Below are 15,957 nucleotides of genomic sequence, written 5' to 3'. Positions count from 1 at the left end.
GGACCGGCCCCCGCAGCCCAATAGGGGCGGGGGTGCCCTTCCACTGCTCCTCGCCCTGAGCTGGCAGTCCCTAACACACCACGGATTCCCCCTCCCAAATCTGCAGTTCCGCCTGATCCTGCTTGAGCTTCACCACATCCATCTGTGCCACCACCACCTACAGTGACAGAAATGGCTGTACAGGGACTGCAGGACTAGGAACCCACAAACTTGGCCTTCAGAGAAGCTAACCAGAAGGTTAACCTGGTGACTGCACCGTCCATAGCTTTTAAAACCGTCTTACTCCTCAGTTCTCACTGCCTGAGCCGAGGCAATGAGCCTTAGGCCAGTGGATGTCACCAGACCGCAGCTGGCAGCGAGGGGCTGAGGGTGCTGGAGGGTTCCAGTTGTGCAGCAGTTCTGCCAAGCAGCTCCAGCCAGAGAAGTCCTCAGGGCTCCAGCCTTCTCCTGATCTCATCAATAAGCTTTTCTCTGGGGATATCAACCTACAAAGCAAACAGACCAGCAGTAGAGAAGAGCACTTTTAAGGACTAAGTGAGGATACCAGTGCAGTTTGTGACTGGTTTTCTGGAGTCACCCAACAGATCTGTGCTATGGCCTCCCAAAGAACACAGAGATAACAGCTCTGGGTTTTCCCTCAATCAGTTATCTCTAGAGTTTGGAAGTACTTTAAAACCTGGTGTAAAAGGGCACTCTCACCTCCTTTCTTGTTGCAACATCTCGCAGCTTGACGACTCCATCTGCCAGCTCCTGCTCTCCCACAATGGCAGCAAGGGGGATCCCTGTGTCCTCACAATACTGCAGCTGCTTCAGCAATTTAGGATCCTTCTTGTACAGCATCTCTGCCTAGGAGGGAAAGGGAAGGGTGAATCACTAACCCAACTTCGCTCTGATGGATACTGCAGTAAAGCACCAAAACCAAACCCTGCAGCAATCACTTCACTGCTCTGGGCTGCTCTTCTCTGCCTGCCTAGATCTAAAGGTTGGACTTGATGATCTTGGAGGTCTTTTTCAACCTGAATAACTCTGTGATCTCAGACAGGCCCAGGTCTTGGAGAGACACACAACTAATGGAGTGGGTCTTGCTGTTCTTCAGCTCCCTTCAGGCTCTCCCTCCCTCACCTGTGACACTGCCAAGCCCAAGTCATTCCTTTACCTTGATCCCTGCATCCCAGAGCTCGGAGATGAGCTTCATTCTGGCAGCAAGCAGATGTTTCTGAGGTGTAGCCACCAGCACCTGGGTCTCAGTTGTGCGAAGTTTCTCCCCAGATGCCTGAAGGGACACAATGGGACATTCATGGGAGTGACTCCGTGGGAATCTGCAGCTCACAACAGCTCCAATCATCTATCTCCAGACCTTAACTCAGTCAGTGACAACCTGGGCACCTTTAATGAGCCCCCCAGAGAGTCTGCATTGTGTTACACTACTTAATTGTGTGCTGCTGTTCCTCAGGGACTTCCTGGACAGCTTTCCAATGTCTCCTTTGATTCTTCAGGTACAAACACATTGCCTCAGCTTCACTTGCAAAGAATCACAGGCTTGGAACCAAACACAGAATGATTAATCTCCACAGAGGCTTTCCTGGTGTTTATTAGAGTGAGTTCAGAGCTGTTACCCAGTTCATTGCTTCAGAATCCCCAGGACAGAAAACATCAGAGGAAAGACCCAAGAATATAGTGACAGAGGCACAAAGCTCAAAGCCAGGCTCAGAGCTCAAGGCTGTTTCTAACATTTCCTTGACATCTCCTAGGGAATGCTGCCTTCAGCTGCCCACACCTGCATCCTAGCAGGCTGCACAAAAGGACTCTGTCTTCTGTGCATCAATATTTAGGCAAGGGAAGAGCCACCCTCTCCCCCAGAATTATTTTCCCTTGAGCGCTGTGGAGCTGGAGACCTCTAATAAACAATATTTTGCTTCCTAGGGCCTTCCCCAATGCACTGCCTGCATCACCTACCTCCAGTCTCTGTTCCAGGATGGAGAAGATGCGCTCGATGCCAATGCTGACCCCCACACAGGGCACCTTCCGGCCCTTGGGATCAAACATCCCCACCAGCCCGTCATAGCGGCCGCCTCCAGCCACGCTCCCGACGCTGACCGGCTCCTCCCCGCGCTCGTTCTCCTGCTGCAGCAGCACAGCCTCAAAGATCACCCCCGTGTAATAGTCCAGGCCCCGCGCCAGGCTCAGGTCGAAGGAGATCTGCAGGGCACAAGGGCGGCCCCGTCACCGCCTGCTTGGGGCCCACCAGGGCAGCACCCCCTCCTGCCCCCACACCTCCTCACCTTCCCTGTGATGCCAAACAGGGTCAGGTACTCAAACAGCAGCTTCATGTCCCCCAGCCCTTCCTTGGCCACCTTGTTCTGGGATAGCTTTGGGTCCTGGAGAAGCTGCTCGATCAGGTCCAGCCCACCTGCAGGGACCAGCCGTGCCTCAGGTGTGCCAGGGCAGCAGCACCCGGCACGGTGGCCCCGGCCAGCCGGGTGTGTGCCCTGCACCTTCCATCCCCAGCCCACAACAAGGCCAAGGGCACGACCCCCTGGTGCTCACCGTGGAGCTGCACATACTCCCCGATGCGATCCGCAGCCTCGGGAGAGAGCCCCTTCTCTCCCACCATCTCACTCCTCACTTCTTCCCATGGCAGCTGTAGAGCAGAGAAGGGCATCAATTGCTGCAGGACGTTCTCCTCACCCACTGCCTCCATCAGCCCACATGTGCACAACTTGTGTGGAACAACACTCAGCAATCTCATTAACCGTGCCTCTCTCTCTCTCTCACAGGATTTTTTAACAAATCACCAGGCTTTATTCTTAACCAGGCCCAAGAACTCCTCAAATCCTTTACAGACCCCATCTCAGCTGCTGTGAAACCCTTCTCAACAAGAACACTGCCTAGCCTAAGTCATCCATCCCAAGAACCAGAAGTGTCTCCCCATGAGCCCAAAGCTCACCTTGTCCAGCTTGTCCACGGTGGAGCAGGCAGGTATGAACTTGCTCTCTGGAACACCACAGACAGCAAACACACCATTCAAAATCCGACGGTCATTGACCTGGGGGAGGGAGAGGCACATTTACCTTGGGGGCACCCTCTGATGTAATTCTTTTTTTCCTAGTGTGTGGGAAGCTGCAGCTATTGGCATTTCCTCATCCCTTTCCCCCAGCACCCAAATTCCACGGGAAGAGAAGGTGTAGAGGTATGAAAACCACCCTGTGACTCTATGGATCTAGTCAGCTGCTGGAATTCTGCAGAAGACTGTGGTTAGTCCTGGAGAGAACTCTGCTGACTGCAGCCTCAGGAGAACTCCTGGTATTCCCAGCTTAAGGCCATGTCCAAGCTGAGATCCAGCCTTTGCATATACACCATGAGGAGGCAGAGAGGTGGGATGAACTTCTGGGTCAGGCCTTAGAGTGGGAGCAGGTGCTACTGTGTAAAACCACAGAACAATGACCACTGCACAGTGGCACAGAGAACCCACCCAATCTCACCTTGATGACAAAGTCCCCGAGCTGCAGGTCACTCAGGATCTCGTGCACGATCTTCAGGCACTCGGCATCGGGAATCATCGGGTCAAACTGCCCGGCGATGTCAAAGTCCTGGGGGCAGAGGAAGTGATGGGAGCTCCTGGCAGAGCCAGGGGGCCTTAGCCAGGCACACCCTGCTGCTCTGCAGCAGCTGGAGTGGGAAAACCCTGCTGGCCTTGTGGCCTTGGTGGCAGCACTGGCCAGCACAACACTCACGCACTGGTAGAACTCGCGGTAGCGGCCCCGGGTGGTGGCCGGGTTGTCCCTCCTGTACACCTTGGCGACGTGGTAGCGCTTCATCTTGGTGATCTTGTTCATGGCCAGGTAGCGAGCAAAGGGCACCTGGGCCCGAGGAGTTAAGGATGGGAACATGGACATCCCCAGAGCTGTAGAAGCTGAACCTCAAAGCCTCCCATCGCCCCTTCCCTTTGCCAGCCACTTCCCAACTTTTTCACAATCATGGTGAGATTCTTGGGGTGTCCTGTACAGGGTTGTGAGCTGGACTTCAACAATTCTTGGGGATCCCTTCCAACTTGTGATATTCTATAACTCTATGACCTCTGGGGAGATCATCCCCCAGGCTGAGGATGAGTACAATGAACCACCTGAGCTCCCTCAATGCTGGGACAGCTCCATTTCCTCCTCCAGGCCCACTGTGTGACAACATCACATACACCCTCTCTCATCATTCCACCCTCTCACAGTGGGATCAGTGGGAACTCGACGCATGGCACTGCTATATGGACATTGAAGGAAAGAGATTTTGTTGAGATGGGGAGGTTGAGAAGGCCTGGGATGTACACCTTCAGCAAACACCTTTCCAGGTGGAACTAGCAAGGTGGGATGGGCACAGCAGAGTTGGGGACTTTAAGTGTGAGGAGATAAAACCAGTACAGTGGAGCATACTGGTGCATGCCCACAGCAGGAAGGGACCCTCCTGGCCGGGCTGTGAGATGGTGTGGAGTCATGACAACAACAGCCAGACCAGCTGGGATGGCCAAGGGGGCTGCCATCACCCCAGTGGGACCTGCAGGCAGACCAGGGTAAGAGAGGTCCCTCAAGGCAGAGGTGGCCACTACCTCGGTCCGCCACCACGCCCTTGGGAGCACAGGATACGGTGAGGTCGTAGCGCAGGGCCAGCAGCTCCCCTCCCTGGTCCTGCAGCTCGTAGATGAGCTTCGCTTCCTCCCCGTACTTCCCCACCAGCATCTCCTGGGGAGGGGCAAAGGGGCCGGTGAGCGGGGTGGCTCCGGGGTGAAGGGTCCCCCGAGCTGGGGCACAGAGCTCGATCCCCACGAACCGGGCAGTACACACATCCCCCCTCCAGCCCCCTCGGACCTGAGTCCACCTCCCTGTCCCCCCAAAAAGAGAACCAAGAGTGAATGTCCAGCTGCCCTCCCCACCCGGCCATGCCCCACGGAGGGAGCTCCCGAAGCCCCCGAGGACAGGGGCGCTCCCCAGTCCCGCCGGAGGGAGCAGAGGGGGCCCACAGCCCCCGGGGCGGGTCCGCTCCCCACACCGAGGGCGAAGAGAGCTCCCGCCGCGCCTCACCCGCAGCTCCAGCACGGGGGTGTCGATGGCGGCCGCCCCGTGCCGCTTGAAGCAGGACACCACGGCGCTCAGGAGCCGGTCACGGAGCGCCGCCTGCGCCGGTGGGTGGTCGCGGGTGCCCTGCCCGGGATAGAGAGCGGCCGTCAGCGGCAAGGGCGCGGGGGAACACCCGCTACCCGCCGGCGCCACCCCCGCTCCCCGCCTTTACCTTGGGTGTCTTCAGCACCGGCAGCCGCTCGCCGCCCGCCGCCGCCCGCACCTGCCGGGACAGGGGGCCGCGGTCACCGGCCGGCGGCCAGGACCGGGCGAAGCTGCCTCGGCTCCCAGCGAGGCACAGCGGCCCGAGGCGGGGCCCCGCCGGTAGGCATCGGGCGGCGGCGGCGAAGGGCCCGAGGCGCAGCATGGCCGGCACCGGGACACCGGGAGCGCCGGCACGTGACCGCGGCGGGGCACGTGACTGCGCGGGCGGCCGCGCTTTACGGCGCCGCGCGACAGTTCCCGGTGCTGTGCCCTCAGCTCGCCATGGCGTCGGGCAGCGGGGTAGGTGCTGCCGCCGGGGCTGCCCTCGGAGTGTGGGCTGCCGGCCGCTCGGCCGCCCCCGCTGCTCCTACCGGGCTTGGCGGGGCCGGGGGCAGGGCCCCGCCGCGCTGCGCTCGGGGCCGCTGCCAGGCCGCGGGATGAGGATGTGGCGGGGCCGGGGGTGCCGCGGTGGGCGGGTGTATGCGGGCTGGGAGGGGGCTCATCTCTGCTCTTTACAGCTCTCTGTGTGGGCGCTGGGAGCTTAGGGTTCTCCTGATACCTTCAGGGCTGGGAGTGGGGTGGCCCCACCGCCATCCCGCCCACAGCGAAGCCGTGGAGTCGCCGTCCCTGGAGGTGTTTAAGACGCGGCAGAAGGCGGCACTCGGTGCCCTGGTCCAGTTCACGTGGTGGTCTTGGGTCGCAGGTTGGGCTCGGTGATCTCAGAGGACTTTGCCAATCGCAGTGGTTCCGTGATCCTCCCTTCCTAGGGCCGGACCTCCGCCCGTCCCAGCCGGGAGCACGAGGAGATGGAGCTGCCTCAGCCTCCGGGGTGGAGGTGCCCACCCACGTGCAGCCCCCTGGCAGGGACCCCCACCCCTCTCCCCTCTCCACGGGCTGGGCGATGGCTCACGCAGGTGACTCCTTCCTTTCCCTCCCCTCCCAGGGAAAGGGTGGCTTTTTCCGTGTCCTCGTGGAGAAACATCTCTGCAATTCCCTGACAGGAGAGCGCACCCAGGTGTGGGTTGGGCTCTGCTCCCAGACAACCAGCGACAGGATAAGAGGAAACAGCCTCAAAAGTTGCAGCAGGGGAGGTTTAGGTTGGAAATTAGGAGGAGTTTTTCCCCAGAAAGGGCTGTCCAGCATTGGAAAGGGCTGTCCAGGGAGGTGGTGGAGTCACCATTCCTGGGGGTGTTCAAGGACTGACTGGATGTGTCACTCAGTGCTCTGGAGTGGGTGACAAGGTGGGGATCTATCACAGCTTGGATTTGATGATTTTGGAGGTTTTTTCAACCTAAATGATTCTGTGAGTGTTAAAATGGGATGGGTAAGGTAGATGCTGCAGGTGTAGCCTGAGTGGAGAGCCAGGGTGTTGGAACACCTCCAGTGACATCCCAAAGCTGTCAGCAGCACAGGAGTTGTGGTTTTGAGGGCTTTTGGCCCATCTTTCCTTCCTTGAAGCCACTTACTGAGAAGTGAGGCACTGGCACTGCCCAGAGAAGCTGTGCCTGCCCCATCCCTGGAAATGTTCAAGGCCAAGTTGAATGGAGCTTGGAGCAACCTGGGATAGTGGAAAGTGTCCCTACCCTTGGCAGGGGGGTGGGACTGCCTGGTCTTCAGGGTTCCTTCCATTCCAGGATTAATTCCATGAAGTGGGGGAGGTGAGGGGAGCAGGATGTCTGCCTGTGAGGGAGGTGGGGTCTGTGCCTTATTGCCAGCTGAGAATTCCTGTTGGATTGAGCCTGGCTTGGGACTCCTGTGTTGTTTAACAGGCTTTGGTGCTGATACTGGGTACATCATTGGTGTCCATCTCCAGAGGGATCAGGAGGCTGTGGGGCACTTCTGGTTATTAATCATTATTATTAATTTGGGAAGTATTCTCTGTCATTTAAAACAGCTCTGAGATAAAGATTTTGGGGGCCTGCAGCCCCCTTGCCTCCACCAGAGCAAATCAGAACCATCCCTTCAAATATTGTCCAACCAAGATCTTGTCACGCAGTTTAGTTTAATTCCTTTCCTCACGCCTGGATGAGGCAGATTGGTAAAGAGCTGCAGAAGACTATTTTCCTTTTATTGCAACAGGAGAGAGAAGCAGCTAATAAACCTCCCCCTCTGCAGGCTCCCACCAGCTACGATTTGTGATAATGCCTGGCATGCAGGAGAGTCTGGAAAATACCCCCAAACGTTAATTTACACTCAGTGATATTTTCTTTTCTTTTGCTCAGGGTGGTTAATAAAACCTGTTACGACATCCTTAAAGTGCTTAAGAAGCTCTGGGAATAAATGAGAATTTTTCTACGCCTCCCCAAGGCATTTTCATCCCTATCAGTAGTTGTTCGTTCCATTTGAAGGATTGCCAGAGGAGAGAACTTTAAATGGCTGTGCTGCTGCTGTAGCTCCAAATGGGATTTGTGTCCTTTGGATTGTGATTGGATTCTTGATTTGGCTGAACGGAGAAGGCGGTGGGGTGTGGGGTGAGGGGGGTCCTTCTCCCCCGGAGGTGTTTTTAAATGCATCTTGTCCTTTCTTTAATGTGAAACTGAGAGGCTCTCCCTGCCATGCTGAGGGAAATGCAGCTCTTTCCAAAGGGAGGTTTTTTGCTCAGGAAATTCAGGAAATGGCTGAGTGAAACCATGGCTGATCCCAGGTGTAGGGGCCTGAGCTGCAGATGGGGCAAATGCTGGGAAGAACTTGAGCTGGGTTGGTCAGAGTGGGTGTGAGTGGAATAGGAATTCTTGTCCGATCACTTCTGCCCTCAGCATTGGGGACTGAGTGAAATCCACCAAAAAAAAAGTAGTCTTTGTTTTCTTCAATGCCAGCTTCACCTGAATTCAGCCTCACCTGGATTCATCTTCATGCCCATGCTGTGTCCAGCTCCAGTGCCCCAGCAGAGGAAACAGCATGGAGCTGTTGGAGTGAGCCCAGAGGAGGCCGTGGATATGCTCCAAGGGCTGCTGCCCCTCTGCTCTGGAGACAGAGAGCTGGGGGTGTTCAGCCTGGGAAGACTGAACACCAATCTCTGTCCAGGGAGACCTTGGAGCACATTCCAGTGCCTAGAGGGGCTCCAAGAGAGCTGGAGAAGGACTTTGAACAATGTCATGGAGTGACAGGATAAGGGGGAATGGCTTCCCACTGCTAGAAAACGGGGTTAGATTAAATAGTGGGAAGAAATTCTTCCCTCAGTGGGTGGTGAGGCCCTGGCACAGGTTGCCCAGAGAAGCTGTGACTGCCCCATCCCTGAAGGGGTTCAAGGCCAGGTTGGACAGGGCTTGGGGCAACCTGGGCTACTGGAAGGTGGCAGGGGATGTGGGACAAGATGATTTTTAGGGTCCCTTCAACCCAAACCATACCAGGATTCTATTAAAGTATCCTGTCACTGCCAGATAGTTCTGTGGAGCTCCCAAAGGGCCAGCATGCCTTGGAGGAGTTTCTGCCCTTTCCTATGTGAAGCTGCAGGAGCAGGACAGCAAAACGTGGATTTTGTACAGGTGCTTCCCTGGTACCTCCAAGCCCTGCCTTGACAGACAGGGTTTCAGAGCTTGTTCTGGTTTGCCTGTACATGTGCTCACTTGGAAATCCCACACCAGTGCCTGTGATTTCATGGCAAGCTCGGCACTTTAATGCCTGCAACACGTAGACACTGCTGAGAGCAGACAGGCACAGCCTTCCCTGCTCCTGCAGTGTAATCAAACTCTCTGTAGCTCGGGCTGTGTTTTGCAGCCTCCTTGTCTGACATTGCAGCTTGGATTCTTTTGACTTCTGGAAGAATGAGGTGTAATCTGCTGCTGTGCTTGTCAGGGGCCACTTCCCATGTTGGAGATCCATCAGTTTCAATCCCATTTGAGTCTGATTTTCAAGGCAAAAGCCTGGATGATCATCTCAGGAGCTGTTAAGATCAACTCATTTCTTCTTTTAGTACTCTGAAATTATTCTAGTAGTAGCTAGAGGCATGCTGAGAATGATTATCTTAAACCACATCCATAATTCCTGGATGGAAAACAGAGGACAGGGGGATATAATATAATTCTCCTAATTTACTGCACTGGCCTCACAGGCCAAGTGATTCTCCCTCTTTACCCCCTCAGAGGTGATCAGACTGTGTAATAAATGTTAATGAACTTTATTTCCCTCCCAGACCAAGAACCTGGACTTCCGCAGGAAGTGGGACAAGGATGAGTATGAGAAACTCGCAGAGAAGCGGCTCACGGAGGAGAGAGAAAAGAAAGATGGTGAGTGGTGTGCTGGCTCCAGGCAAGCTGTGCTGGATTGGCAGTCAGGCTCCCAAACCCTTGGGATTTGGGAGGGAGAGAGCAGCGAGAAGTTGAATCCCAAAGGGAAAGAGCTGGCTTGCTCCTTCCCTTTCTCCTTTGTTTGGCACTGGGTACATTTTTATGACAAAAGAAAGTACTGAGAACCTTTCCAGGGGCTGACTCTTCTTTGGGGAAGGAGGGGAACAGTTGCTGGAAACAAGATCTCAGAATATGACTCAAGTCAGAGCTGGAGATATCTCAGAGATGTACCTGGTTCTAATAGGAACCAGGAAACAGTGAGGAGGAAATTATATCTTTTACTGATTTAAAAACAATGGTGCATTTTCTGCATGGATCAGGCAGTCCCAGATACCTAGCAGCCCCCTCTGCACCAAGGGGACCATGAAATCCAGCATGTCAAGCCTGACCTTTGGTTTATGTTTCAGGCAAACCAGCTCAGCCTGTCAAAAGGGAGCTTCTGCGGCACCGAGACTACAAAGTGGACCTGGAATCCAAGCTTGGGAAAACCATTGTCATCACCAAAACTACCCCTCAGTCAGAGATGGGAGGGTAGGTTGTGGCCTTATTGAGGTCTCAGAGTCATGTTGGTTAGACTGGGAAGTTGTAACACAGCAGGGACCCCTCACAGGTACCAGGAGCTGCTGTCCTTCTGTGTTTGGAGCCTGGGATAGTGAGGCTGCGTTTTTCTACACCTAAACTGTGTCTCCTGGGGTAACATATGGAACAGACCCAGCAGGCTGAGCCCCTTTGGACATTATTCCTTGGTATCAGTGTTGCCCACCTGTAGGACCAACAGAGGCAGATCTCTGCTGCCTGCTTGGGTGTCTTTAACCAGGCCTTCTTGCACTGAGACCAGGACTGCTGCTGATTTGGGTATCTGTGCACTGGAAATGGGAGAAACATCCAGATAGCTGTTCTTAGGAATGGTGTTTGGCCATTGTTTGTGTGAATCGTGTTCCACCCAAGTCTGAAAGCGTTCTGAGCTCACCCTAAGCCATCAAAAGCATGAAAAGAATGTCTTGAGTTTGTGTCACCTCAGGAGTGAACCTGTTAGTGTCTCCCTGGGCACTAGTGCCAGGGAGATGTGCAGCCCTGACCAGCACCCAGGGATGGCAGTTCAGCCCCTGGCTGGAGTTTTGCAGCAGCTCTTAACATGGGCAGAAGGCACAGCTGTGCTCATCAGGGAGTTGCACTGTGAGTGATAGGGATGGTAGCACTTACCTTGCAGCCAGGTGAGAGGCTGTGGAATGGAAACCTGGGCTGCTGGCCAGCCCAGCCTTGGGGGAGGGCAGGCTGTGCCACAAAGTCCATCCCACCCAGTAGGGTGTGGCTGGAAGGGGAAGATGCTGTGGCTGGTGTCTTGCAGGGCAGCTGAGAAGTCGGTTTCTATCATGTCAGAGGGATATTGGTATGAGGGTCAGTACCTCCATGGCAGCCCTGTCCATTGGGTGTGCCCTTGCTCTTCACTGGGGGCCCTCTTGTCTTGGAGAAGTGTCCTGCATCCCCAGTGACATGCAGATTGTCTCAAATAGCTCTTCTGTGGGTTGAGCTTTGTGTCATGCTTTGGGGTTCATTTTTTCTGTCTCTCCTGACAGGTATTACTGTAACGTATGTGACTGTGTGGTGAAAGATTCCATCAACTTCTTGGATCACATCAATGGCAAAAAACGTAAGGAGCATTTCTTTGCCTCCTTGGAGGGTTGGTTGAGTTGGAGACACTGTTCCTTTTGTGCATCACCCATGTCTGAGGGCTGAACACTTATCCATGGATCAGGTTGCTTAGGAGATGAGGATGTACAAGCTCATCATGAGAGCTGTGGAGGTGCTCCTCTTATCTCCTGACACCTTCCAGAGTGCTGGACCATTTTCATGGAATAAGCCCAGCAGAAGCAGTGATTGGTGTACTCTAGTTGGTAGACATATTTTCCCCATCCATCATGTCAGTGCTGCTAGAAACCCTGGGTGAGAAAATTCTAGAATAGTTTGGGTTGGAAGGGACCCTCAGAGGTCATTTAGTTCACCCCCAAAATCATGATGTCTCCTCTGTAAATCTGGAGAGAGGCTTTTTACAGCACTGAAACTATAAAGAAGTACTTAGATAAGTAAAAGGTCTGGGACTGGCTTATTTTTGGATCAGAAACTTCTCTTTGTAGAAGTTGAGTATAAAGCTCAGAACTGGCTGATGCCTGAACTCCAGAGTATGGACCAGAACTATATCCTCATTGATCTGACTGCAGATACTGCTTCTCCTTGACATGTTCAGAGGGGGGGAATGTAGAGAAACTAAAACAGACTGACACATGTTGTTCCTGCTCATGAAGATATTTTTGGCTCCTAGTGGAAGTCCCAAAATCACCCCTTTACAAAAAGGCAGCTCCAGACCTGCACACGGGGCTGTTTGAGAACAGGAGGTTCAGTAGAAACCTGAGGACTGGCTTTCTGTAGCTCAGAAAAGAAAACACAGTGTTTTAAAAGCCTGTGCTTTTATGTGGATGGGAGGAAGGTGGTGCCATGCCTTGTTTGACATGTTGGGAGATAAGCAAGAAGTTCATATGAGGGACTCTGGAATCAAAAATCCTGCATGGAAATGAGTTGTAGGGTTGAGCTGGGATTGGAAAGTGGCTGGTTGCACAGTACCTTAGTATATGAGTATATCTGGGAACTTTTAAACCTGTCAATAAACCTGGCTCAAACCTGCTTGCTCTTGGCAGCCCTTTTACTAATTCCTGGTGTGTAGTTTAAGCTTCCAAGTGCTGCTGCATCCCTGGGACAAACCTGTGCAGGGCTGCTGGAGTGAACAGGCTGTTTGGATCCACTTAGGATTGTGGGTTGGAGGCATTTCTGGGGGTGGCCCCGTCAGCATAGGCTTACCCACAAGTGAAAAACTGTGAATCTGCTCTGAAGAGCCACTGAATCAGAGGCCTGACTTTATATTCTCTGCTTTAGCTGGGAATGTCCTGTGTAATCAGGATCTCTGAGTGCCACTCATGTCTTGTTTAGCATCGCCCACAGCCGAGAGATGCCAGCCTGTCAGTTTTATTCTGGCTCCTTTTTCAACACTCCAACCCTTTTTTATTCCACTAGTCCAAGATTAAATTTCCTGAGGCATCAGAGCAAATGACAGAGAGCATACAAATAAGGAACCTTTAAAGAATAGTCTGTGCTCTTGTTACAAGTAGTGTTTGGATTGTTGTGGCCACTGCTTGTGTGGGTTATGGTATCCCCCTAAAGCCCACCTCCCCAGCCTAAGAAATCCTTAGTGTGGCCCTGGAAGGTGCTTTGAGAGGGATGACAGGCAGGAAGGTGGTGCTGTGCTGTTTAAATTGGGATCAGGGATGGAGACTTTGTGCAGAGCCCTGCTGATTCCACTCATGTTCTCCAGACCAGAGGAATCTGGGCATGTCCATGCGGGTGGAGCGTTCCACACTGGACCAGGTGAAGAAACGCTTTGAGGTGAACAAGAAGAAGATGGAGGAGAAGCAGAAGGATTATGACTTTGAGGAGAGGATGAAGGAACTCCGTGAGGAGGTGAGTCTGGGCAACAACTGAGGAAGCAGAGCTCCCCAGAAACATGTTTTGGGAGGAAATCAACCCTGGTTCCTACTCTCATTCCTCAGAAGCGTTGTTCTCGGTAGCATGGGCTTCTCATCTGCTCCTATGAGTGGGATTTGTTTTTCTGCTTTTGAAAACTTTGTATTGCTGTCCCTGGACACCCTTTCCCCCTCTTTCTGTGTGAGAATAACTTTTGATAGTTCAGATTTCCACTCAGAACAGCACAAGTCCGTTTTTTGTCCCCTACTAATTGTGTTGGAATTTGTGTGGTCTGGTAGCAGATCTTCCACAGCATTTAGGATCATCCATTATCTTCCACAGCACTTAGGATTGCTGGAATCCCCTTCCACAGGGCACTTGCTTCTGTGTGGCCTCCCCGAGTGTAGAAGGGCTTTGTGAATGGTGTGCTGTGGTGCAAGATGTGTGAGGTGGTGACAAAAAACAGCAGATTTCTCTCAAACTGGCACTTAGATGTTAGTAAACATGGAAATCAATTACGTGAAGACCCCATGAAGTTCTGATAGCTGAGAAGCTTCTATGGGTGCTTCTCCTCTATCAGCAGCCACATAACCCAAGGTTACAAATCACTGCCTCTTTGAGTCTCCCTCCCCAAGCCCTGAGCTTTGCTTCACCACAGGGGAGCTCTTTGGGGTGCTCACAGAGCAGCCCTGTCCTCTGCTCTTGGGCAGGCTGTGGTGCTGCTGAGCCCCATCTGTTTGGGGGATAGGAGGGAGGTGCCCCAGCAGCAAAGGGGGTGCTGTGGGTTGAAAAGCTGCTGCCAGTCAATGGATGGCAAGAAGGAAATCAGCAGCAGCTCCTGATGTAGCTTTCTCCAGGGCATGGCTGTGTTCAGGAGCACTGTGGACAGTGATGAGAATGGTGGGAGCAGTTGCTAAGTTGGGAGCTGAAGCCATGCTTCAGTGTCACCCAGTACAAACCTGGCTCTGTTCCAGGGCTCATGATCCTCACAGAACAAAACACTTTGATTAGAGCAGTGCAAACTCTTTGATGCCAAAACCCCCCTCAAAGCCGCTCAGAGCTTCGGCTTCTGTTCCAGTGAGCAGCTGTCACTCTGCCAGGCTGAGAGCCAGCAGGCATCGCAGCCGCTGGCACGAAGCATCGGACAGGGGAATGGCCTCCTGCTTTCAAAGCAGCTCCTTGTCTCAGCCTTGATTCCAGGCAAAACCTGTGATGTCTGCTCAGAAGAGAGAGTTTGATAATGCTTCATTTTGTCTATTTGTGTTTGTGTCTCTGCTCTTGGCCTGGGAAATGGGGTGGTCTGGATTTACTGGTGAACTTCCTCCTTGAAGACTGCAGGCCAGGATTTCTGCTGTTCATTTCCTCAGGCACAGCTTGGCTACTGTGGGCAGGATTTGTGGTAATTCTGCAATACCTGGTGTCTCAAAACTCCTTCAGCTCAGGAGGTGCAAATTGTTTTGCTGTTGTGTCCCTTGCTGCAGGAGGAGAAGGCCAAAGCCTACAAGAAGGAGAAGCAGAGAGAGAAGAAGAGGCGGGCAGAGGAAGATTTGACCTTTGAAGAGGATGATGAAATGGCAGCTGTGATGGGTTTCTCTGGTTTTGGCTCAACCAAAAAGAACCACTGAACAGCTCCGGACTCTCTTCTTTCTCTGAACAGCTTGTTTTTACCCAGGGAACTCTGGATAACTCTTCAAAGACTTGATTGAGGACTTGTATGTAAATCTCCCAGTAGAAGTTGGCTGGAAGAGTTGAAAAGCGATTCCATACTCTACCTGTGCTGCAGATCAATCTCTGCCTCTCATTAGCTTCCCTTCTCCTTCTGTGTCCTAGATCTGGCTGCTCTGTGGCCGTGTGTGTGCAGGGAAGTGCTCTGTTGGGTACATTTTTTTGCCAATAAAGTGCACATTCTGCACAGGTGGCCTGGTTCAGGATTAATCTAGTTGTCAACCAGGCCATACTTGTCACCCAAGCTGTGTTTGAGATGCTGGGAGGGATTCACTTGCTTTTAGGCTCATAATGACGGAAATGTGCCACAGCAAGCAGTGTGAGAGGTGCATCTTTATGGCTTGTGCTGAGCAGAGCTGGTGGCTGCATGGAGTCTGGGTTGCTGAAACTTTCCTGTGTGTTTTATCTGCAAGGGAGACTTCCCTTCTTTTCTTTGTGTTTTAGCCCATAATTTCCGTATCTTTGAGGTAGGGGAGAAATTCCTCCCCATGACTGGCCTAGGATAGAGCCAATGAAAGAAAAGTGTGTACAATTTACCAGAAATAAATGGAATGTTTTAATGGGCCCTTTGGTGGGGGTTTGATGCTTTCTTCATTTTGAGAGCTTTGAAGAGTTGCTGGTGTCTCCCAGCAGCACAGAGCTGGGGTGGCCTCTGGAGACCCAGTGGGGACAGAGGTGAGGTGTGTGCCTTCCTCTCTTGGCTCAGCTCCCAGCTGCCCTAGGCAGACCACTGCCATCATTCTTGGCTTAAAGGAATTCTGGAGATGGGTGTAAGAATATGGAAGGGGAAGGGAGTTCAGGGCTGGGGACCTTCATTCTCATCAGGCAATCCAAGACAGGCTGGGCTTCACTCCAGATTTTACCAGCCTTAGTGTATTAAAGGCCATTTTTTTCCTGTCTACTGGCTGTCAGTGTCTTTTCACCTCTGCCTTCCCCTAAATCCACTTCATTTCTGCTTTTATTTACCTCAGTCAAACCTTGTGTGACTCATTTCCGTCTGCAGTTAGGATTTATATTTTGCATGGCTGGGTTTTCGTAGCTCTGTCTCGCTCTCTTCTCTCTTTTTATGTATATTGATGAAATCCTTGCACTTGCCCTTCTGTGTGCTCGTATGAAATTTCCAG

General features: G+C 53.0%; 2 protein-coding genes across 2 annotated transcripts; one reads left to right on the top strand and one right to left on the bottom strand.

Moving 5' to 3' along the window:
* Positions 1-5,489, bottom strand: LOC128814922 (histidine--tRNA ligase, cytoplasmic-like). Its single transcript, XM_053991241.1, has 12 exons — positions 5,278-5,489; positions 5,070-5,189; positions 4,635-4,730; positions 3,735-3,860; positions 3,483-3,590; positions 2,948-3,046; positions 2,548-2,641; positions 2,283-2,410; positions 1,957-2,199; positions 1,157-1,273; positions 700-846; positions 1-485 (listed from the first exon to the last, which is right to left on the bottom strand). Exons 1-12 carry the CDS (start codon positions 5,470-5,472, stop codon positions 429-431), a joined length of 1,530 nt encoding a protein of 509 aa, XP_053847216.1. The 5' UTR covers positions 5,473-5,489; the 3' UTR covers positions 1-428.
* A 38-nt stretch (positions 5,490-5,527) lies between these two features.
* ZMAT2 (zinc finger matrin-type 2) lies at positions 5,528-15,399 on the top strand. The gene is made up of 6 exons (XM_053991247.1): positions 5,528-5,609; positions 9,442-9,535; positions 10,003-10,126; positions 11,173-11,246; positions 12,960-13,105; positions 14,590-15,399. Exons 1-6 carry the CDS (start codon positions 5,592-5,594, stop codon positions 14,731-14,733), a joined length of 600 nt encoding a protein of 199 aa, XP_053847222.1. The 5' UTR covers positions 5,528-5,591; the 3' UTR covers positions 14,734-15,399.
* The last annotated feature ends 558 nt before the right edge of the window (positions 15,400-15,957 follow it).

Source organism: Vidua macroura, chromosome 15 (assembly GCF_024509145.1).
Source record: "Vidua macroura isolate BioBank_ID:100142 chromosome 15, ASM2450914v1, whole genome shotgun sequence".
NCBI lineage: Eukaryota > Metazoa > Chordata > Aves > Passeriformes > Viduidae > Vidua > Vidua macroura.
The sequence above is the reverse complement of the archived record's forward strand: the minus strand, read 5'-3'. Positions and strand labels throughout refer to the sequence as shown.

Excerpts from the sequence above, each read along its gene's own strand:
- LOC128814922 (XM_053991241.1), bottom strand. The coding sequence starts at position 5,472 with ATGCTGCGCCTCGGGCCCTTCGCCGCCGCCGCCCGATGCCTACCGGCG. Across the intron at positions 5,190-5,277 it reads CGGTGCTGAAGACACCCAAG|GGCACCCGCGACCACCCACC; the intron begins GTAAAGGCGGGG and ends TATCCCGGGCAG. Across the intron at positions 847-1,156 it reads TCTGGGATGCAGGGATCAAG|GCAGAGATGCTGTACAAGAA; the intron begins GTAAAGGAATGA and ends TTTCCCTCCTAG.
- ZMAT2 (XM_053991247.1), top strand. Across the intron at positions 9,536-10,002 it reads GGAGAGAGAAAAGAAAGATG|GCAAACCAGCTCAGCCTGTC; the intron begins GTGAGTGGTGTG and ends TTTATGTTTCAG. Across the intron at positions 11,247-12,959 it reads TCACATCAATGGCAAAAAAC|ACCAGAGGAATCTGGGCATG; the intron begins GTAAGGAGCATT and ends CATGTTCTCCAG.